Here is a 22,589-nt window from a genome sequence, read left to right on the forward strand (position 1 = left end):
TGCACCACAAGCTATCTCTGTAGCGCCTTGGATTTTCATAATACTGTCATATATTAAACAATCTGCTTGGGAATACCTTCAAAAAGTAGTTGATTATGGATTAGCTCCCTTTTACAGATGGAGAAGGTTTAGTTTACTTGTGTGCACTGACAGGAAAAGACCGGATTAGTCTGTCCAGACAGTCTAACCTTCTCCCTGTGAGTCTCATTATAATTAGACAAGAAACAGAATAAATATTGGATAAATTCATTCATAGAAAGTGCTACTTGACTCTTGGGCTTCTTGGGAAACAACTGAAAGGCTGATACACTAGCGAGACTTAAAGGCTCTGCGCAGAAGGGGCGTACGAGGACTGCAGGGACACGAAGCTGCCTCGTTACAACAGTTCTCTCATGAGCTATTAGATACCTTTTCCTTTCGGCAAATGATGACACTGCGTGGGGCAGGTCCCAAATATGCCTCGAGCTTAGTGCAATGTCTCAAAGACCAACTGGCTTATTCTCCTTGGCGCTGTTGCCCGAAGCAATCATCCAGAAATAATTGGTGTCAACAGCGTGTCCCATTGAGTTGGTTTTCAGCATTGTCTTGCTTATCCAAACAATATTCAGAGAGGAAAGAGGATAAAGGTATCTCTGAGTAGGACACAGAGTTAATTACCAAGCATGGATTCAACATGGGACAGCTGAAATCTTCCTTGAGCAAATCACTGAGTCACTCTGTGCCTCAGTAGCTTTATCTTAAAATGGAGTTCCTAATAAAAACCCAATCAAACATGAACGTTACTTAACACGTGGCCAACAGTCATACCTAGAACTGAGCAACTTCCACTTCAGTAAAGCAGTAAGATCTTTTTAAACTGACTTCAATCGGTATACGATGCTCCAGTCTGTAACTGTTACCTTTCAGAAAATTGAAGAAGTCAGGCAGGGAAATTTTGCAACTAAGACTGAAGAAGCTTTGTGAAACCCATTTGCTCACTCTGATAAGTAGAAAAGCAAGAAATATTCCCAGCTTAATCTTTCCTCTTTTCAATGCCATGGATTTTCAAGACATTAAAGCCTGGCAAAGGAAAATGTTCTTTTACACAGTACATAATTTATCCTTGGACTTGGCGGAGGAAAATTAAAAAAAAAAAAAAGACGACACATTTATTCAAATAGTGGGCAGATCTTAAGTATCTGGGATTTGAATAATCTTGCAGAGTACGTGAAGCCCCCAAACCATAAGACGATAAATCTGAATGAACATTAACTGTGGAAACTGGAATATTGAACTTTCCCTGCCCTGTGAGGAAGAGAGATTGGTTATCTGCCTAGCCTCAACCTGTGTAAATTAAAAGCCATCTATATGATGCTCCAGCTCTCAGTTCTTTGCAGCAGAGACTATATGCTCCACTAAAGATGGAAGTCTTGGCTGTCATTTTCAACAGAAAATACTGAACAGAGAGGACGGTGGGTTGTCATATGCGTCCCTCAAAGATTTCAGTCAGGACATATCAATTGACAGGTCAGTGTGGTCCATTGGATGTGGCTTTGAGGAGAAAAACCATGGCACTCCACTGCATCCTTACTTCCCATCTGACCACATTCTGCTCTCTGCTCTGTGCTCTTACGGTATTTCACACAACAGAGTCCTGATCGTAGAAAGATTTTATATGTGATGATGATCGATGGCAAGCCACTGGGAAATCGCTTGTTCTGCTAGTGCTTTTTAGATAGACAGATACATTCAGCCTCTGTGGCTGCAGCTGTTGTACCACTGCCAAGTTCACTTTAAATAACAGAAAAATGTGGGCTGCTTAAATCTGCACTCCTTTTTTTTTTTTTTTTTAATTCTTTTTCCTAGAGCTCCTTCTATGGTTTTTGGGACTTGTCAGTCCAAATGTCCATCAAGATGCCAAGTGCCTATGACCCTGCTTGCAACAAGGGAACAGGGCATTTTTCATGCAGAAATTCTCCGAGTAAGCCAAACAAATTATATATTTGTTTTTGCTGGCAAACGTGACAGCAGCAGAGGTGTGGCTGGGACCAAGCTCGCCTGATGCTGAGGTCCAAGTGCTTTTCAGAGTCACTGGACAGAGAGAGGTCCTTTAGCATCTGTTTGATGACAGAAAAAAAGGGTGAAGATGAGACCACAAGACTTCATTATTCTAACTTTTCTCTCTCACAAGCAGGAGCACTGTGCCACAAAGGTGACTATCCGTGCTTGTCTATCCAGACGTTGCCACCAGCACGGTGACTTATTTATCCTCATTTTACAGATTCAGATTATATTGCTACTTCAGAACTGCTCTGGAATGAAACGACTAATTCATTTGTGTCAGCCTACGTGTAGCTCCACAACAACCCCTTGCCTGACACCATGAAACCTCAACAAATCTAAAATTACCAGAGAGACCCTGTGTAAATGTCCCAGCTCCAAAGGAGAGATGGCACAAATGCCCTTATTGGTTCAGGTTATAAAATAAGTATATAGATAGAGTTGGGCAGCAAGTCTGTGTAGTGAAGATTTCAAATCTTGCTAGTCTTGTTCAATTTAATGGGTGTTTTTCAAAATGGTTCAGACTTCTGGTTTTGTTCAAGTAAGCGTCCCACGTATTTGAACCCTGTGAGACTGAAAACCTCGGCCACAAGTCTCATGTGACTTTCTTATGAGATTTCCAGCTTTTCTGCTTCTGCTCTTGGCTTGAAGTACCATGAGAATATTTTTTTCATAGTATTTCAACAGGTCTAGTTTCAAATTCTAGACTTTATTAAAAAAAACCTAAGAAAAGCTTTAAGGGTGGGGTGGCTTTCCTATTTAAACTAAAAATGGGATAATGCTACAGATTTGCTGTCCATGAGTGCATGTTTTTGGAAAAAATAAGGGTTTGGGTCCAGCGATTTGATTTGAGCTCTTCTCTAATTTTAACCTGTTTGGAACGTTCTGTATCTTTCTTATGCAGCATTCATGTGGGAGAACAAATAACTGTTTCCTTCAGCTAATCAGCTAAGTTAGATATTTCACTTTCCAAATATAAGAAGAGGTAGACAGTGCCATTCACTGGCCCACCAAACACAATAAAACCTTAATGGTCTTGAAAAACACTGTACTTCCAAATTCACAGACTCATAGAATGGTTTGGGTTGGAAGGGACCTTAAAGGCCATCTAGTTCCAGCCCCCTGCCGTGGGCAGGGACCCCTTCCACCAGCCCAGGTTGCTCCAAGCCCCATCCAACCTGGCCTTGGACGCTGCCAGGGATGGGGCAGCCACAACCTCCCTGAGCAACCTGTTCTGGGGCCTCACCGCCCTCACCGGGAAGAACTTCTTCCTTACATCTAACCTAAATCTCCCCTCTTTCAGTTTAAAGCCATAATCTCATTGGTGCATAAATGAAAGACTCCAAAGACTGAAATTCTCTTGGCATTGGGGACTTAATACTGAATGAGAGATGAATAAACAAGATTCCTCATCAATAATATCAAGGTGTCCTTTCAAGGTCCTATCCTGTAAAAGCTAACCTTATCTTAAGCCCTTTCCCTTTTCAAGCCAGTAGATACTCAGCACGGGAGCTGACATTGAGCTATGAGTAAAGGCTTATGTGTTGTTTCAAGAAGCTGCATTCTTACTTGGCAGGCTCAGGAGGAGTTATGTCAAAAGCTGCTTATTTCTAATATTGTACAGAGAATTCCTCCCACTATTTCTTCCAGATGCTGAACAGCTCATTTATTTATTTATTTGGATTAGCTGTATTAAAATATAACATGCTTCCAAATGCTTTTCTCCCAAATTCCCAAAGGATGGCCCTTTCTCATGGGGATGTACGTCCTTAAGCCATTTAACATGCTAAACTCCCACTGCTCAGAACGAGGGTAAAGTTCCTGACTCCAGGGTACCCAGGATCTCATAGAAAGCTTAGAGCACTTGGTTTTGAAGGAGTTAGAAAAGGAATGTAGCATAACACCAGGCAGGGAGACAGCAAAATGTCTGCAGCGTTTCCAGTGACTGTGGCACTGATCTGACCAGCAAGCACCTGAGCAAGGAGTTACTGAGTCTTTAAGCAGATCCCTGCTGGACTCAGAACAAGGAAAACAAATGGATGGGTGAAAATGACCTCTCTGAGCCTTATTTGATGACTTACCTAGTTTTGAATTTTACTAGACCTGCATCAAAGCACAGAGACCTTCCAAACAAACCTAGGATGCATGCAAATTGTCATTCGGTTTTGTTTGGAGATTTGCGAGGTTGTTTGTACAAAAAAGAAGAGTTCTGGTTGGTCTCTGAAGCTAGGTGGAGTGCAGCCGCTTGGATCAAGTTTCCCTTGGCAATGGAGTTTACTGAAATCCACAGCACAAAGGGAAACTTAGAGCGACTCCAAGCAGGGCAAGAGCCAAGAGAGTGATTTTGCTGTGCCCTGTGAGCTGAAGTGACTGCTTTTCCAGACAGGTTGAGGACCAGAAGCTTTGTGGGTATTAGAGAAGACCAATTCCCCATCTGGTGCAGCCCAGGGATGAGGACCAATGAGGCTGCCCAGCTGGAGATGCAAATCCAAAGAGCTGCCTGGTCTCTTCAACAAGGCGTGCAGGACCTCACCAAGCCAGGACCTGGACATGAACAAAAGAGGCAAGACATGGTAGGAAAACATTCTTGTCCGCAGTCCCTTAATGAAAAGTAAGTAGAGATCTGTAAACACTGTCCCAAGACCTAAGCCTCCCAACCTCAGCTCTCCTGGTTGTTGAATTGAGGTTTAGCTTTTTTTTGGGGGGGGCAGAATCACAAAATGGCTCTAAATGTGGAGCTGTCTGAAAGTATCCATGCTGAAATCAGCACGGGGTCTTTGTAGTTTGCTCTTTCTCCCCCATTGCACCTAAATCAGAGCAGCAGGAAATTTGAAACAGGGGAATACAGTGAAAAAGAAAGCCTTTAAATGTCAGGCAAATGACTCGCAGAGGCCAGTTGCTCGGAAGACCGTAGGGTGCTCACCATCCACTGAAGCCGTTCACTGTCTTTAAGGGGCTTTGTTCAGGCTACCAGCACTCAAAGACATCACTCCTCAAAAGATTTGGCCCGGATTTACAGTATGCTGTTTGTTTCACCTGGATCCTTCCAACTGTTGGAGCATCTACTTCTACTTCCTGATAAAAAGAGCAACATCCCATTAGCAGAGCCACGAGTTTGCCAGCCTGTGCTGCCAGGCACATTCAGTCCTTTAGACGTCCTCCCCGTTTTCACTGAGGGAGATGGTGTGTATTTTGATGGTTGGCACTTTACAGTTTTCATGGGCGAGGTTCCCCGAAGTGCCTGCACAGCAGCATTCCTGGAGGAAACCTTTACTTTTCGCTTTGGCAGCAGTACAGTCTTTAGAAACTGCATTTTTTGCAGGCATGCTTTGCACAGCGGAGAATATCTTCCATTCACAGACCCCATCCGACTTGGAAATCTTATAAAAGGTTTCTCCCGAACCGACAGGGATACGGACCACACCTTTGCCGCTCTCCATGCTTTGGCTAGTGGGATGGTTGAGGTTGAAACTTGGGGACTGCTTCTTTGCTGCTTGCTTCCTTGGGAGGCACTGGACTCTCAGGACGTTTTGGAATGCTTTCTTAAACTCTTGACTTGAGCACGGATAGATTATGGGGTTGATGCAGCTGTTTAAATACCCAAGCCAAAACGTTATTTTAAAAAGTGTGTCCGGGGGTTTGATTGCAGGAAAGAAAGAGCCTAAAATAGAAAATACACAGAGTGTTAAGGCAGAGGCAGTGAGAAATTACAGGTAACCAAAGAAACTGAAACACTGGAAAAAATAAATAAGATTCTGTTCTGTCTTGGAAAATTTATGACTCGAAGCCCAATTCCTGCAGGAACAAGTCTTTCAGAATATATGGTGTCATACAATTACATGGATGTTCTATCAGAAATCAATTCAAGACATCTGCTTTATTATACAAGCGTTGTATTCCCATTTACAGCCAGAGAGGCAAGCAGGAGGATGGATATCAAATAATAGAGGAAAATTGCTTACTCTGGGACTTCTAATTCAAGATTAGCTAGCCAAATAGCAGTCATATCTAGGAGGTCATGAAAAGGGGTTTCAAATGGCAAGACAATCACACCATTTCAGAAGTCAGAGTAAGCGAAAAGTAGGATTACTGAGTTGACTGCCTTCCAGCTAAAAGTCTTCAAAACGACAAAGTATTGGGTACTCATTTTCCCTTGAAACCTTTAGAAAAACTAACTATCCACGTTTTTCTGTCTCATAGAATGCATCTAAAATTCAGAGAAGTTAAAGGAAAGTTTCCTTCCTACTTCAAGGAACACTGGAGAGTGTCTCATGGGCAGCCATGATATATTTATATATACGCACTGTATATACTTGCAAGATTACTTCTCAGAGATGATTCAAAGAGCAAGAACTTAGATGGCTCCTTAGTAAGGAAAGGACTGTGGGACTTTTTATCCTATAGAAGGCAGGATAACATTCAGAAAATTTGGAATCTTTTGACAAAGCTTATTCAGCGTATCAGTGACAGAATCATAAACTGTGCATTCATTAGTCCTCACTGTCTTGGCACAACAACAGCCAGCTGCAAGTGACCATGTGAATTGAAAATTAAATAGCATTGCTAATATCATTTTTAAAAAATAGATAATGATATACGATAACATAGGATTTAATTATGAGTTATCTGCTGATTTAAAATCTTGGCAACATTTTTCCTAATGCCAAAGCTTTGGTTTTTTGTTTAACTACAACTTGAGCTACTTACTGCTTGAACAAGCAAGTTTTTAACTTTAAATGATTTGAATAGGATGTCAGTAAATGCTTTAGAGATTTACTCATGGGGAGATGTTATTATAAAGCTATAGAGACATATTTAAAGATATCAAAGAGTCAACACTGCTGCTTATGGAGAATTGTTTAGAAACTTGTTGCTTTTCTTGAATGACACTGGAAAATGGCCATTTTAACAAGATCCTGTAATTCTCCTATTTGGTACTTCTCTTTGCTTAGGAGTAAAAACAATATTGTCTGAACGTGAGTGAAGCAGAAAACTCAACTCTGTGTGATGCGGGGGTGGGAATAAGTGATAACAGCACTTCTAAGACCAATTTTGTAAAATGAATGTAAAACCAGAGAAAGAGAAAAATATTTGCCATATGTTGTCAAGGCGAAAAGCTGTTTCTTGCCTCCTTTAAAAGAAAGGGGGGGAAAGTGGTTCTATCATACCAATGTCAGTAATTAGTTTGGGCACAGGAAGAAAAATAATTTCTCAGAAAACATAATTGGCTTCTTTTGGACTTTATAGTCAAGTTTATAATAAACAGAACTTTCAACACTGACAAATGCTTGTCTTCCTGCTTCCCCCCGGACACATTGTAAGCTTGTGCATGTTGAAAAAAAATACTGTGGAAGATTTAGGCGTCGATGTGTTTGTCAGCCTCTGCAGTTCAACTACGTCTCTAAGCAGCTCCTAAGCTTTACAGGGATCGATCTGTTTGTTGGACCTCCCCTGACTTAGGAAAAGCTAATAATGCAATCAGAGGGTGTTCTAATTTAATTCTGAGAGTTGCTGAACTTTGGTTTGAATCTTTTTTCTTCCCATCTTTGTCAAACAAAGCTACACCAAGTGCAGCAAATGCTTTCAAGCGGCAAAAGCCGGAGAGGAATTCTCAGGGTGGTTCTGCCGGTGTGAGAAGGTGTCAAAATACCGCCCGAACCAGAGACACAAACAGCGCCGTGTGATTAACGACCTGCTCGTTCTGCTGAACACCAGCTCTGCTGCGAAATGCGAAGCGATGCCTTCTCGCCGTGGCACCAGCTCCCACCCTCTGAGAGGAGCCGGCGGGCGCAGAGGACGCGCCGCTGCCGGGGGAGAGATGGGAGACGTGGCAGGGTGAGGAGCTTTCCAGTTCTCTCCGATTTGGGAGAGGTCTGGGCCGTCCGGTGTACGGCGGAGCAGCAGAGAGGTGAGGCTGAGTCAGGACACCCAAAGGCAGCGCAGAACGCGCCACAGGATCTTGATCTTTGTGTTGGAGCCGCCGAACCTTCGATTCCAACCCCGGTTACAACCTGGGCACCGAGCATGACTCTCGCTGCCTCCGTGCTTGCTTCGGCGCTGCTCCGAGCTAGCTAGGTAGAGCAGTTTTACTCTCAACCAGATTTAAGCCCAAAAATGTTGTGCTAAAGAAAGCAAATGCTGTTTTGCAGTTAAGCATGAGCGAGCAGGCATATCCGCGACCTAGAATTTTTCTCAGCAAATTAATGCTGCTTTCCTTTAGTGAAAAACAACTAAATAACATTCTGCAAGAACTTTCTGGCTGAAGTCATTGGCAGATGAAAAATAATGAAAGGCTTCTAAATGCCCAAATCATGCTCAATTTTTTCTTTTATCTCCTCATTTAATTGCACCATATCTACCGCTTTCCCATTTGGTGTTAAGACAAAAGGTGAAACGAATCTCGGTTTAGGGAATCAGCTGTGTGAGGCTGAGTGTAAAAATGGGTAAACAATAACAATTCCTGTTTGCTGCAACTTCTGGCTCACTCTAAATGGAATGCTAGTGCCTTGCCAAAGTCTGTTAAAAATAGAAAATAGCCAGTGTCAGAGTCTGTCTCTTGCTCTTTTTTTGGGGTGGGGATCTGCATGCTAATTTATTAATGTAACCTTTTTTGGTTCATCAGCGTAGAGACTTATTGCCTTGGAACAACACACAGGGAAAACAAAATGAAGTATCTTTAACAGCATACAAACATTGCTGTCTGTAGACCCCATCACACGCTGTCTTTAACACTTTCTTTCCAGTGGTGGATACAACTCGGGCTTTAGGACAGTAGCTTTGCTCTGCTGTGCGTTTGGTTGTGCCAGTCAGTGATGTTTCATAAGTTTAGACCAGCTAAAGCTCTGTCTCCAGGCTCCTATAACTGTGTGTTGTCCTGTGAATGAAACAGTACAAAAGTCAATAGGAAGAAATATTGTCAGCAGCATCTTGAAAGGGCTGAGGTTGGAACTGACCATTGAGTCAATGCACCCAATGTGTAACAGAGCTAGATGTAAAATCAAAGTAGAAATAATTTGGACCCTCTTCTTACTTATGCTGACAGCTTATTCAACTTCCAGAGCAATATAAATCAAGATCAGTATGTTTAAACTTTGAGGCACTGAATTATTGTGTAGGGTGCAAAAAAATATTTCACCTCCTGCATCTTCTGTGTCTAATGAGCAAAATCCTTCTGTGTGTTGCAGGACTGCTGTGAGGAACTATTGACGTGTCAGCATTTGCTTAGTGCCTCTATAGAAGTGTGATGTCCGATACAAGGGGCCGCAGAAAGCAATGCCCTTCTATTGCAGACACCTGGTTAGCTCTGTAGTTCAGAAACTTGCCCTAATCTTTTCTGTTGGCTACCTGAGTATCTGGCAAAAGGGGAAAAATAGCATATTCTGCAAGTCCGTGAGGAATCGTGTTCCTCCCCACAGAATACTAAGAATGTATTCTTTTATTCCAGGCCTCTAATATTCAGTGATGTTGCTGTCACGATTAATATCAGTGGTTGATATATCTGGTAGCAAGCAGGAGTCATTTTCAAACAGTGCTGCTAAGCCCGGGGATAAGTGTTTTGTTCAGTGCGCTGAAACATTGAAATGGGCAGCGGCTGGCAGCTCAAGTCAGATGAGTTCAAAGGAGAAATAAAACATAGGTTTTGTGGGGTTTTTTACACAAGGACCTTAATTAACCATGAGATTAAACAACGAAGCGGAGTGATGAATTCTCTCTTCTCTAAGGTACACATTATAAGACGGACTGTTTTCTACGTAGCAGCGAGGCAGGACAGAACCCAGGTGGGGCGAGCAGTTCAGAGCCCATGTCCAGTCAGTCCTTGACCACTCGGCAATTAGCTGCCAATTAGTGTCCACTCGGGTTTGCGCACTTGCCTACTAGCAGCCAGGACTGAGAAAAAAGAATTATTAGAGCACCTAATTCGCCAGAGCAAGCTTTTCCAATTCCCTCACTCTAGGCTAGGTGTAATCATAGATTAATAAAGTGCTGCCATCCAGGTATCCTCTAACAGAGCTGGACAGTGAGCAGCAGGTGAGAAGTGAGAAGTTTTCTTTCTTAAAACTAATTCTCTATCCTATTCACAGGCCTTAAATTCTTCCCCAGGACCCTGTCAGGAATAAAATGGTAAACAGTTGCAAAACTGATTACAGTTTAGAGGCTTCATCTTAGATGAACAGCAGTCTGTGCTGGAGGAACAGTAAAGAAAACTTAACTGATCTTTTAATGCCTTTGAATTGTAGATTGACTAAACAACATTTGAATTCCTGCTTTGTTTTCAAAAGGTTGAGGACTCTCAAGTGTCAGTAGCACAATTCAATTGCTTGTTATAAGAAAATTAAATAAAATAAAATGTACTATTAGCCTCCTGAGATCCTTCGCCATTAAGTATTTCATCACTCACCCCTGAAATGTCAGGACTGCATTCCCCTCCCTCATCATTTATTTCCCTGTTTGTCAACTCAAAGTTTCTTCAGATCTGAGAGACAAGTTTTCCGTGTACCTCCTGGTGAGTAAGTGCCAATTCAGTCACAAAGATGTAATTTGACTTTGTCATTTGTCAGAAGTTAGAGAGCTGCTTGATTATAGGTTGTTTAAAAACCAGTACTGATGTTGCGCATCGTTTCACTGATGGGCAGCAAAGAGGGATTTAGAAGCTGCCAGAGTACGGAAGCTTGTGTTATTTGTTTACCCTGTATTGTCTCTGTCAGCACCACGGGAATAAGATCTCATACATTTTTGTGACCTGTAGACCCACAGTGGTGTTAAAATCCATCTCCTGCTACTAAATCTTGCAGCTCTGTTTAGGCTGGCCACTGTTTTCCCCTTTTTATGCTGTATGGTACAAATCTGGTGATTGAGTCCGAGCACAGGAACAGGCAGGCGGGGCTGTATGGTGACACTGGTGCACGGGTGAGATCAGGGCTGTACCCATATGGGATGCGAGACCAGCAATAACCTGCAAAGCAGTGATTCCCGTGTATTCGGAGCTCGCCATGAGTAGCTGCCTGCAGTACTAGGAGGCAGCAGCTGCAGACTCTACTCTGGAGACGACAGCAGTGCCTGTGCACCTTGTGGGCAGCAAACCAAACTGTATTTGTTAGTGTTTTGTTCTCAGGGCTTGAAGCGTCCTAGGGAATCAGGAGAAGTACCCTTTTTAAACCTTGCCCAGAAGTCAAACAAAAATCCTAGCATCTCTTGCCTCTGGCGTATAGGAAATACGCCTCTGTACTCACAGCAAACTGGAAACAGGGAGAGTGGTCTGGTTTACAGGGAGGCAAAGATTAAAACTCAGGTCCTGGGATCTGCCCTAAGGGGTCAAGTTAGAGGTCAGCAGCTATTCCAGAGCAATTGCCCTAAAGACCCGGAGGATGAAGCGCAGAGGAGCCCTGATGTCCCCACACAGATTAACTCTGTACCAGGGGCACCTCAGACCTCTCATGAGGCAATCTGCTCTACAAACATTGATAAATGCGTTACATCTTGTGTTCCCAAGCTCAATGTTAGCACTGAACTTTATTCCATAAGACTGGCATTCCATACTGCATCTTGGGTCAAACCACCTTCTGGAAAGTGTATTTATATATATGTATATGTATTGCTGCAGACATGCAACAGCTGCACTCTGGACATATATGCTCTCCCAGCACGTCTCACCCTGCTGCTCCCTTATGGGAAGTATTTTCTGTGGGAACAAAAAATGGGATCGAAGAACCCTTGAACAGTAGAAAACGCTTCTGGGTTTTGTGCAATCAAATTAACGCAACAAATGCAGAACTGCGGTTCATAGACGTGAGGAAGGGTAAAAGCCTTCATCTGGCAAGTCTTGCACGTTTCCAGCTCTGCCTGTCCCAGGGCCTGGAATATTGTGGCCGATTCAGGGGGAAAATGAGAGTAACTTTGTGCCGAGGTATCCCTGACCCATAATAAACACACGTAGAAGGAGGAGCGAGAATTTGTTTCTCTTCACAAGGGCCTGAGTTCAGATTTCTGGGGCACCAGGAGGGTGTGGGTGTTTGGACACAGGTGAGAGTGGAAAGGACAGGCAATAGGAATGGGTCAGTCTGGGAACAGTGCTCTTATTATTTGGATTTTTTCAGGCCTAATTTATGCTCTGTTTCATATTGTACCCACTTACGATGGATGATATTTCTGGCAAAGAGCAAACATCCCAGCAAGCAACTATTTCCAGATTCGCTGTGGGCAGCTGCAGATTTAGAAAGCCGATAAAAAACCATGGGAAGGTAAACTGAGGTTTTGTAAGCCATGTAAACCCAAATAATCACATTGTTATACAAATCAATTTCATTGTCATTGAAATTCCAGCTCCTGTGCTGTTACTGCAGTGGAATGATTCTGGATCTTGTTGCTCACATTTTTAAGATATTTGATATTTGTCCCAAAGCCCTAGCTCCAGAGTCATGCACTTACAACAAAATCTTAGCTTTCCTTTAAAAATTAAACCCCCCCACCAAGCGGGTGGTTCAGAGAATAGTTTGAAAAGATGAGTCTATCTCAGCCTGTCTCACGAGTTTGTCACTACGCAGTTGTCAGTCGTGATTTTGGAATCCTTGGCGTTAGCAATACAGGAATTACCTTCTTCAGCAAAAGCTGAGTATCTCTCCCTTATGTATCCAAATTGAAGACAAATCCTGACATTTGCTGGGTGGGGTGGGAGAATCACTCATCTCCTTTCAATCACTAAGATCCTAAATTGCACCATGACATTTGAGAGTGAGTGAAAAATTACACTCTTGGTTCATTTACTCCAGGGACTTGAAAGTGGTGACTACACAAAGCGGGAACATTTTGAAGACAAGGACAAACCTCCTCTGACAGGTAGTGCATGCAGGATTGCCGTAGATGTGAATCACAAAACATAGCACAACTGACTCCGCTTTGTCTCCCTTGTTTTCAGTTTAAATGGCTATTAATATCGCTAATTCCTTCCGCTGCTTTGCTGTGTTATGAGTCAGTGGGACACAACGTTTTGGGACTCGGTAACGGTGGAGAAATGTTGGCCACAGGGATGGCAGTGGGATCTTTGCCATTGGCTTCAGTGTAGCCGAATTATCAACCTAGACCAAGAAAGCCTTCCCAGCCTGTGTTTATGAAAAACGCCCCTTGCGATTAGCAAAAAAACCCAACCTTGCCAAGGAAATATCTTGGCTGTTTATCTTTGTGGCTTATTTTCTCCCCATTCAATGGCTTCACACACACATGGACTTGTGCTCCGTGACTCAAGGAGTGTAAACACCCTTCTTCTCCCTGACCTGTGCTCCAGAGAATGAGCTGGGGCTTCTGTTTTTTGGGGTTTTTTTTCCCCTTTCTGTCACTGAGGGAACACACTGAAATACTAATGTGGGGAATCTAGCTCTGAATATTTCCTCCACGGCTGAAGTTCAGCATTTTCTGATATGAAAACTATGTTGAGGGTTAGGTTGTCACAGCTTTTATTCATTTTATTTTATTATGTTATTATCAGCTGAACAATGAAAAGAAAAAGCGTTCAGATCCTTGTTTCTCTGAATATTTGGACAACCCAGCCATGACGATGTCAAGGGAGTGCATGGGCTGCTTGCCTTGCTCTCTGCCCTCCAAGTAAAGGGATAGGAGGGACGGAGGATCCTGTGCTTATATTTACTACTCTGAGATCATCTATCCAATTCTAAAGAAGAAGAGGTAATTCATACAAAGGAGTTAAGCTATTTACCTTCTGTATGGGGAAATACCACCAGTATAGTGATTCCCTGGAAGGCTGGTGCAATTCTACACAGTTCTGCTTCCCAGGAAAACTTTTGCTTTCTCTTCCTTATTTTCCCCATCAGGAAACTTATTTACCCTCCCATCACGTCAACACCTTCTCTTTAACACTGCCTTCACAGGATAACACAATACTACGCATTGCTTCAGTATCATCAATGAAAATTGTCTCAATTCTGCAGGAAATTGGTGACTTTCTGTTCAGCGCCCACAGTTAACCTGTTACAGAGGGATCCCAGCTCACTGCCGAATCTCACACTGCGGCAGATCCTGTTGTACTGCTGCTTAAACTATGAGGGATGGATGAATCCCAAGCACTGCCTTTTTATGGCCCCCAAAGACCCTAAAAAACGTATTTAAACTGCTCTCAGAATCTCACAGCAGTTGGAGCCTGGGTGTTCCTCTGAAATGGTGTTCCCAGATTTTGCTCATTAGAACCCTGCTGTCTGAAGCAGTCAGTAGGTAGGGAACAGAGTGGATTGCAGGGTGTAAACTTCAAGACAGTAGCAGGTCTTTGAACTCCTGCTGTGACAAGGCATGGGTGAAGCAGAGACCCTGCCTTTACTTCCCTGATCCAACTCTGTCATATTCTGGCTCACTGAGAGAGAACTGTGAGAAAGGAACATGGTCCAAAGCCCAATTACTTTGACGGTAAGTGGGCAGGACCCAGGGTGGCTTATGCAGAAACCGTGGGAGTTGATCTGAACAGGTTCTGCCAGGAGAACACATTGAATCGAGACTCAGATGATCATGAAAAGAGCAAGAGGCCATAAAGCTATACCTGATATGTTTTTCACTGGTACCAGAGATCAGATGGGTCCCTGAAGCACAGCCTTTGGGAAATACTGTACCCTAATAGACAAAATGGAATCTTCGTGTCACCCCAGCATTGCAACCTAGAGGAGGACAGGTCAATTGTGCCTTAGCAGTGTGATTAAGGTAGATGAATTTCTGGATCTGATAACATACAAACAACTGCATCTTTTCTGTCATGTCTGGCCATCTTTCACTTCCAAAAATAAGTTTCCCATTTCCAGCTGAGCAGACTGAGTATGAACTCAGGCCTCTGGAGCCCAAGCAAGGTGTGATAGTTAAATCAGCCACCTCATTAAAACATATAATAAGTAAAGATATAGACAACAAATGCAAACCTCCCAGGAAAATACAGCGATAAATCCACCAACCTCCAGGCATCGGTGCACGTTCCTACTCCTCACCTTGTGACCTCCTGAGAAATTGCATCAATGGTAGAGGTAGAAAAATGCATTTTATTTTTCTGGTTTACCTCTAATGAAAGTAGAGAGTCATTCTCTTTGACTCCATTTAAAAAGACACCCAAACACAAAATAGTAATTAGAAACCAGCTGCAGACAGGCACGTAGACAGGATTAGAGGATTCCCTTGACAGTGTTTGTGTCAGCTCACAAGACTAATTTAGTACTCTACTACAAATATAAATACCCTCCAGCGTATCCTCTTTTCTGCTCTCTTCATCATGAGAATGATTGACAAATGCTAAAAGCCTTCCTCTCCTTGCCCAGTTTAGTAGTCTGGATTGTTTTTTCCCCTGTGACATCCTGGCTCAGACTTTCCCTTTCTCCTTCTTTCTGCTTCTGAACACAACATCTACAACTAGATAGATTTAAGCTCGCTTGTCACAGAAAGTGGACAACAAACAAAGCTCTGTGAGTTTATTTGCTTCTGCGAGTTTAAGATGAACCATCAATCCCAGCTTAGGACCATTTTTGTAATATCCAAGCACTTTTCCTTTTTTCTATCGGTTCTGTGCATGTTTCACCTCAAAACAACCTCCAAATGCTGTCACCTATGTTGTTGAAAATAAATCTTCTGAAAAATTCCCAGAGCAACCCATTAAGTGTCTTCCAGCTACAGGAAAAGGTCTGCTCTGTCAGTTGGCACCACTTTCCAAGGTGATGTTGAGGATGAACTTACATGACTACAGGTGCGCATTGAATTTCTGGACTCTTCTTGCTCCGTATATTTCTTTCTAGCAATTGCAACAAAAACCAGAAAGGGAAGAAACCTGCTGCATGGCAGGCTGTTATTGCAGAGTGCCAGGGCCCAACAAGCCCTAATTGCCTAGATAAGTCTCATCTGTGGCCTCTACCCACAAATTCTCTGCCCACTGGCCTAGGAGCTGCATATAAGGTCAGGTTCTTCCCCTTAACCCTCTTTGAGTAATGCAGACAGGCTCAGGCTTGTTCTTTTTTTGCTCTGTTTTCTTGTTTTGTGTTTGTTGGGCCATTACCAGAGTGTGAGCTGAACCCATCGTAGATGCCACTGCTGCCTGCTTCTGCTCAGGTACAGTGAGGGTACACTTTTGGGGAGGGCATGGCTCCTGCCTGCGTGGTTGTTGCCCTCTGTTCCTGGGTTGTTCTCCCTCCTGGAGCAGCCCTGCTCTTTCTTGCTGCTCCTTGACATTCAAGTTCCTCTAGGAACCTCTTCTCAGGTTTCTTGTTCAGCTTCAAGTAGTCCCTGTTTGCTGGTGCCGAAGAGAATATGGTTGCTCCAATTTGGAAAAACCATATTGCTTACTTTAGGGCATTCCCCCCCGCTCCAAGATCTTAAAGAACTTTGGCAACATGCCAAAGAAGATCCTGAAGACCTCTGAGAAGAGAAGCAGCGCTTCACTTTATCGTGCACTTGAAAAAAACAAACTTGGTGATAAGAAGGTTTTGACTAATGTAGAAAACAAAAATTCAGCTCCATCACCTGCTAGTTCTCCTAGCTAGATCATAGGTCTTAATTCCCTTCAGTAAAGCTGTGTATTCTTGTTTGTGTAAAGGAGTGCATGGGATGTAATCTCTTGTTCGTGACACCTGGCTTGCACTCCTCCTACCTATTTGAATGGAGTGCTTTAGAGCAGTTATATTTTGAGAAAGGAGCCAAGCACAGAGTAACCAAAATGTGAAGGCCAGCACTAAAAAGCATTTAAAGCTATTCTTGCGGTGTAAATTAACATGAGGGGATGTTAAATGGAGAAGCTCAAGCCGCTTGTAAGTGGTTAGCAGTCTGGAATATGGTGATTAAGTGTTGCAGAAGAGAAATAAAAGATTAAGAAAATGATGCAACAGGTGTAGAAGATAAGTGAGAGCAATAGCCCTGAACTGGACAGGGGAACATCCTTTCCAACTACCTTCTCTGAAGGGCTGAATAACAGCCTGAATAACATGGACGAGGTAGGATGCTCTTGTAGTCCACTTGGAGCAAACACCAGCCTGTACTACACAAGTGGCAACCAGTGAAAGTATTCAGAGCTCCTGAACAGCCAAGTAATCTATTCAGAAGATTAACGTTTTCTTCTCTTGCATATATCCCTCGTATACTTGTCCTTATAGAAAGGTGGATGCCTAGTGTAGAATTAGGAGAGTTTGGTGGACATATCTGAAAAATCTTCTGCTTGGGAAGCGATTGCAGACAGCTGTAGATGTACATGGAGATCATTCTTTCTTTGCAACCTAATGCTGGGGCTAAAGTGTTGGACATGATTGCTCTTAGGCAATGACATTTACAGGAAGAGTCTGTGCAGAATTCCCCCGATAAAGTTAATTCAGCAATGGGTTTACAACTTTTTTTTGGGTAATAACAATTCAAGGGAAGGTTTGCAGAATAAAAAGCATTTTATGCTGTCCGACTTCCACTACTGTGAAGCAGAGACAGAATTTGAGCTCACTAAGAACAGGTGTCTTGTATAGAGGCTAATGGACATAGACAAAAGACCTCACAGTTCTTGCTGGCTCTTAGGTGCTGATTGCTACCTCTTATCCCGCATTTTGGTCAGTCTAAACCTTCCCTAAACTATCCTAGGAAAGGACCTCTCATTGCACTAGGAAAGCTACTTGTCTAGAAAGGAACTGAGATTTAATTAGGTGAATAAAAAGACTGTAGATCCAGTTGGGACACACTTGAGCTTTGACTTGGAAGGTTTTGTTACATAATTTGTGAAGACATGTTGACTTTAAAGAAATTTTTACAGGAAACCTTTGAGACTAGGAGCAGATCCACCGGTCACCTCTAAAGAGGGAGAGGAAGCGCGAGCAGAAATGAAAACCTGACCTCTTCCAGGGGAAATTGGCTATTTTGACATTCTTATTTTACAGAAGTTTTGTGAAGGGTGGGTTTGCACTCCAGCACGCAGAGAAAAAGACAAATCTTAACCTCAGGTCTTTTCATGCGACAGGAGTATCATTCCCTGGCTTACTCCACAAACACCAAAGCCAAGTGAGAAGAAGGTGTATTGCACTATTAGACTGAAAGCCTTTGCACAGACCCTTTGCTTGGAATGAAACTCCATCCGTCTAAGAAGGTAAGGCAGACATTACTTAAACAAATTGCAAATGGCAACTTTATACACCAATTTCAATTAAGATATTGTCTTATGGCAGGGATACTCAAATTGTTCAGTTATTTTCAGCAGCATCTACTGATACGGTTGTCATGCCTTTATCTCCCTCCTGATATCCTATTGCTCTTGCTCTTCCCATACCTACACCCCAAAAGCTTCTACCCCCATTTATCGTATGTTTTAACAAGCCTGGTGTTTCTTGTTTTAAAGTGGTTCTTGGCTGGTAGAGTTGATGTTAACAGATGTGGGATCTTGAAGATGCTGTAGATGACAGTAAAATAAACTTATGTTTTGGGAACTTCTGCTGAATAGGGTGGTCAGCACCTGCCAGTTGTCTGAGGTGGTTTGTGAAGAGTTTGAGAATGTCTCTCTCATGGGCAACCTTCACTGAGGGCAGCCTGGCTGATGGGAGCTGGTATAGGTCCGTCCCACGGCCACAAAGCTGCAGAGCTGGTCTTTTGCACAATGAAGTTCTTGTGGCCCCACTGGCTGTGTTGTGAACTGCACAGTTGCGAACGGTTTCAGCGACAGAGTATTCTGCACATCTGAAAAGGCTGACTTCTGCCTTGAATCTGCTGCGTGATCATGGCTGGGTCACTTTGCCTCCCTATGCCTACCTTCACCTGTCTGCAGAATAGATCTGAAAGTGGTTACTGTCTTTTGGAAAGTGTTCGGCATAGAATAGATGTATAGTGCCATATGCAATGATCTCCGGGTGGGACAGCCTGCCTCAAGATGTGTTGCCTTGGGGTTTTTTTGAAGATGTGTTTTTTGTGCAACTTGTCTGTTTAATAGGTTTTTTGTCTTGAAACAAAAGTAGCAAACAGGTTCTGAAAGACTTACTATATGCTTTAAAAGTAATGTAGTAACTCCGTGAAGATAAGGAAACTAACCTCAAGAAAGCTTCCTTATAAGGGATCAAAGAAAGATGCAAAGCCCCTCTTGAGTCCAGAAAATTTCTTAAATCCAAAGCAAATTAATTAACAGCAGCTCTGTGTGGGCAGCCACATTTGCAGATAAAAAGAAGTGTTTAATGTGTTCTCGCAAACCCTTTTTGGGTATGTTTCAGACGTCTTGCAACCAACATTCCAACATGCTGACATCCTGGACAGCACGAGCCAGAGGCCTTTCAGGGCTCCTCATTATGAAACATCTACATCTCTTACTCTAGCACTTCCCAGTATTGACCAACAGAAAAGATTCTGTATTTTGGGGTTCTTCACATGGCAACATTAGTGACAGGTTTTTGTGAAGCAGCCTGGTAATCTTGGTAAATGCAGTAGAGTTTAATTGAAAAAGAACAGCTTTTTATAAGGTTAAAAAAAAAATTAAAAGAAAATCCCCAAATCTTTCTTTTCATGTTTAGGTAAGGCTGGTTTTTCTTTTTCTTAATTGTACACATTGTTCTGTTAATAGCTCAAACTTGAAAACAATCTTAGTTTATTTTTCCTGTACAGCATAAACCCTTTCCATTTCATTTCTGCCTTTTTGGGAAGATTCAATATTTAAGAAAAGCTACTGAAATTGAGCAAATCACAGATTTAAGGTTCCATGTTTCAAAACCTAACATTTGGTACAGCTGCTGCGGAGTAACATACATCACACTCAGATACAGGTATGAAATTAGTATTCTGCTTCTAAATCCTGAAATTGCATCAAAGGTGACTGAGCAAGGTTTAATTAAAATTCTAATTACTACTTTATATTTCAGTGATATCAAAGCAGAACAAATCCCTGACTTTCCTCCCCTTTAGAATTACAGCTGGTGAATAAATATTCATATTCAGCATGATGGTTGAAACCAGTGTTTGGTCAGTGGGCTCAGTGGGTTTCCACAATAGATGCAAGCCAGAGAAGTATAAAATTAGTTTGTAGGATCCTCACTGTTGTCTTCTGACTGGTCATACGATAAATTAAAAAATACATTCATTTAATTTGGAGTATGGTATCTCATAGTGTGAATTTCCTGATAGGAAGCTGATTTTTTTTTTTTTCTTTAAAGTGGAAGTATTAGGTGCTGAGCACTGCAGGAGATCTGGCCCCAAGTCTGTGAACAGCTACTTTGACCCTGAACACATTTATATCTTGACCTTTTACCTATTTATATCACCTGAAGAACTGGCTGCAAACTTAGGTATAAAGACACACATCTAAAGACATTGTTCCTATAGCAGAGCTGGTCAGAAATAACAGTCCTAGTTCTGAAAGACTGAAAGTATTTTCTGTATGGAAAAAGGAGTACTAAATCCTTTCCATTATTTTCAGAATTTTATGCTTCTCATCACCAGAGACGTTTTGTTTCATTTGAGGCTTTCATTTTTTACATTCACTGCTTTGTGACGGTGAATGTTTTGATTTTGACAGCTTTGCAATAGAAAATTATTCCCTCGGAGCTTTTTTGATCAGCATTATTGTACACAGGTGCAAACATGGCCCTCTCTCCAGGGAAGGTGCTGTAAAACGTAGGGGGTTTTGCTTTACTTACCAAGAGGCATTACTACAAAAAAAGGAAGCCAGCAGAGAACGAAGCATCCCACAACTATTCCCAGGGTCTTGGCAGCTTTCTTTTCCCTGGAGAACTTGAGGAGACGCACCGAGAAATGATGCTTGCTCTTGGGGTTGGATGCTGAGCCGCTCGCTTCAGGAGCGTTTTTACGATGGATCCGTAGGGTCACTTCTTCGGAACGAGACCTCTCTGTCTTCAGACCAGAAGTCAGACCTTTGTTTTCCCTTTTGGCCACTACGTACACCCGGCAATACATCACCAAGATAATCGTCAGGGGGAGGTAGAAGGAGCCCAGAGCAGAGAACAAGACGTAGCCGGGCTCCTCGGTGATTTGACAGATGGTCTCATCTTCTGGCGCTGGTTCCTTCCAGCCAAAAAGCGGTCCGATCGATATCACCAGAGACAGCGCCCAAACGCACAGTAACGCCAGGAGCCCTCTCTTCTCTGTCACTATGCTTGGGTACCTCAGCGGGTAGCTCACCCCGATGTATCTGTCTATCGAGATGATGCAGAGGCTCATGATGGAAGCAGTGCAGCAGAGGACATCGACGGCTGCCCAGATGTTGCAGAAGATTCTCCCAAAGGCCCAGTAGCCCAAAATCTCCATAGTAGCTGAGAAGGGCAGGACAGTGGAAGTCAAGAGGAGGTCAGCTACAGCCAGGTTAATTATATAATAGTGGGTAACACTCTGAAGATGTCTGTGGCAGGCTACGGAGAGGATAACCAGAATATTACCCAAAACCCCAAAAACTATCAGCCCCCCTAGAATAACACCTAGTAAAATGGCCTTTGAAATGTTCACAGGCCCCACCGAGTGGGTGCAGTTGGAGCAGTCGGAGGAGTTTCCAGGGAGGAAAGCCATGGTGAGTGGCTGATAATGTTCATGCGAGGCTCTTGTACTTCACTCCCTTTTCAGGTAGAAAAAGTGATGAGATCAGTTCTCAGAAGGTCCTACAGGCAACATGTGCCTGGCTTTGCTGAGGAAAAGGGTTTTTAAGAACATTTTAGACGTGCAGCACCAGGAACAATGAGAAGGATCCAGAAACATATTAGAAAATCTACCTTTCTCCCTAAGTTTTTACCATTATTGCACTGTTCATAGCCAGCATTTCCAAGTCAAATTTAACTCCTTTTGCATTTTTCTTGGGGTGCAAAACAGAGGCTACACAAAACAGAGGCTACTTATCTTACTTTCCAGGATTAAATGATGAGAAAGGTTGGAATCGCAGGTTAAAATAATTTCTGCCTTTTGGGGAAGATTCAATATTTAAGTAACAAATATTCCAAAGGGTCTCAATTTTAAGTTTCTCCCAAGAGGAAATCACTGATGCTTTTAATTACTTTGTGGTAGTCCTGATTCTTTCTGCCTTACAACTGGCTTAGAAACCTGGCAAGGTGGAGGCTCCTGCTGTGTCTGCTCAACAACGTCATTGGAGTTACCTGCCACTACCCATCTTCGGGGTCTGAAGTGTCAATCAAAGCTTCTCCATGCTGTGGAGCAGTTGTCACTTGAGCTCCTGGACTGCGAATTAAAGTTCTTTTACATCAGCTTCTGGCTTGCGCTGAAGGGGAGAGTGAAGTTTGCCATGTCAATGATGCACGCTGTTGTACTCTTTGCAGATCATCACCCCCCTGAAGGAGACAAAGACACAAACAATATGATTCCCAGAAGCAACGTTCACTTACTGCTATGGTTCCCATATAAGAATAGAGCAGGAGGCTATTTTAGGGAGCCGTCCTCAGGCTGCCTCCAGCCAGTGGAACCAACCTTTTTCAGCCCAGTATTGTTTAACAACAACAAAGAGACCAACGCAGATTTTGTTGCTTGAATTTTCTGACCATGTTCTCAGCAGCAGTCCATTGTCCTTTAGGGATAGCAATCAATCTTAATTATCAGTTCACCTGCAGAGACCAGTGCTA

The 22,589-nt window shown here is 42.9% G+C and overlaps 1 protein-coding gene across 1 annotated transcript; it reads right to left on the reverse strand.

Annotated features, from left to right (window-relative positions):
• Positions 1-2,034: 2,034 nt before the first annotated feature.
• On the reverse strand, positions 2,035-22,108 carry ADRA1A (adrenoceptor alpha 1A). The gene is made up of 3 exons (XM_075043615.1): positions 20,649-22,108; positions 4,964-5,701; positions 2,035-2,096 (listed from the first exon to the last, which is right to left on the reverse strand). Exons 1-2 carry the CDS (start codon positions 21,529-21,531, stop codon positions 5,190-5,192), a joined length of 1,395 nt encoding a protein of 464 aa, XP_074899716.1. The 5' UTR covers positions 21,532-22,108; the 3' UTR covers positions 2,035-2,096; positions 4,964-5,189.
• Positions 22,109-22,589: the final 481 nt, after the last annotated feature.

This window comes from Buteo buteo, chromosome 12 (genome assembly GCF_964188355.1).
Source record: "Buteo buteo chromosome 12, bButBut1.hap1.1, whole genome shotgun sequence".
Taxonomy (NCBI): Eukaryota; Metazoa; Chordata; class Aves; order Accipitriformes; family Accipitridae; genus Buteo; species Buteo buteo.

Excerpts from the sequence above, each read along its gene's own strand:
- ADRA1A (XM_075043615.1), bottom strand. The coding sequence starts at position 21,531 with ATGGCTTTCCTCCCTGGAAACTCCTCCGACTGCTCCAACTGCACCCAC. Across the intron at positions 5,702-20,648 it reads TTTTGTAGTAATGCCTCTTG|GCTCTTTCTTTCCTGCAATC; the intron begins GTAAGTAAAGCA and ends TTTCTATTTTAG.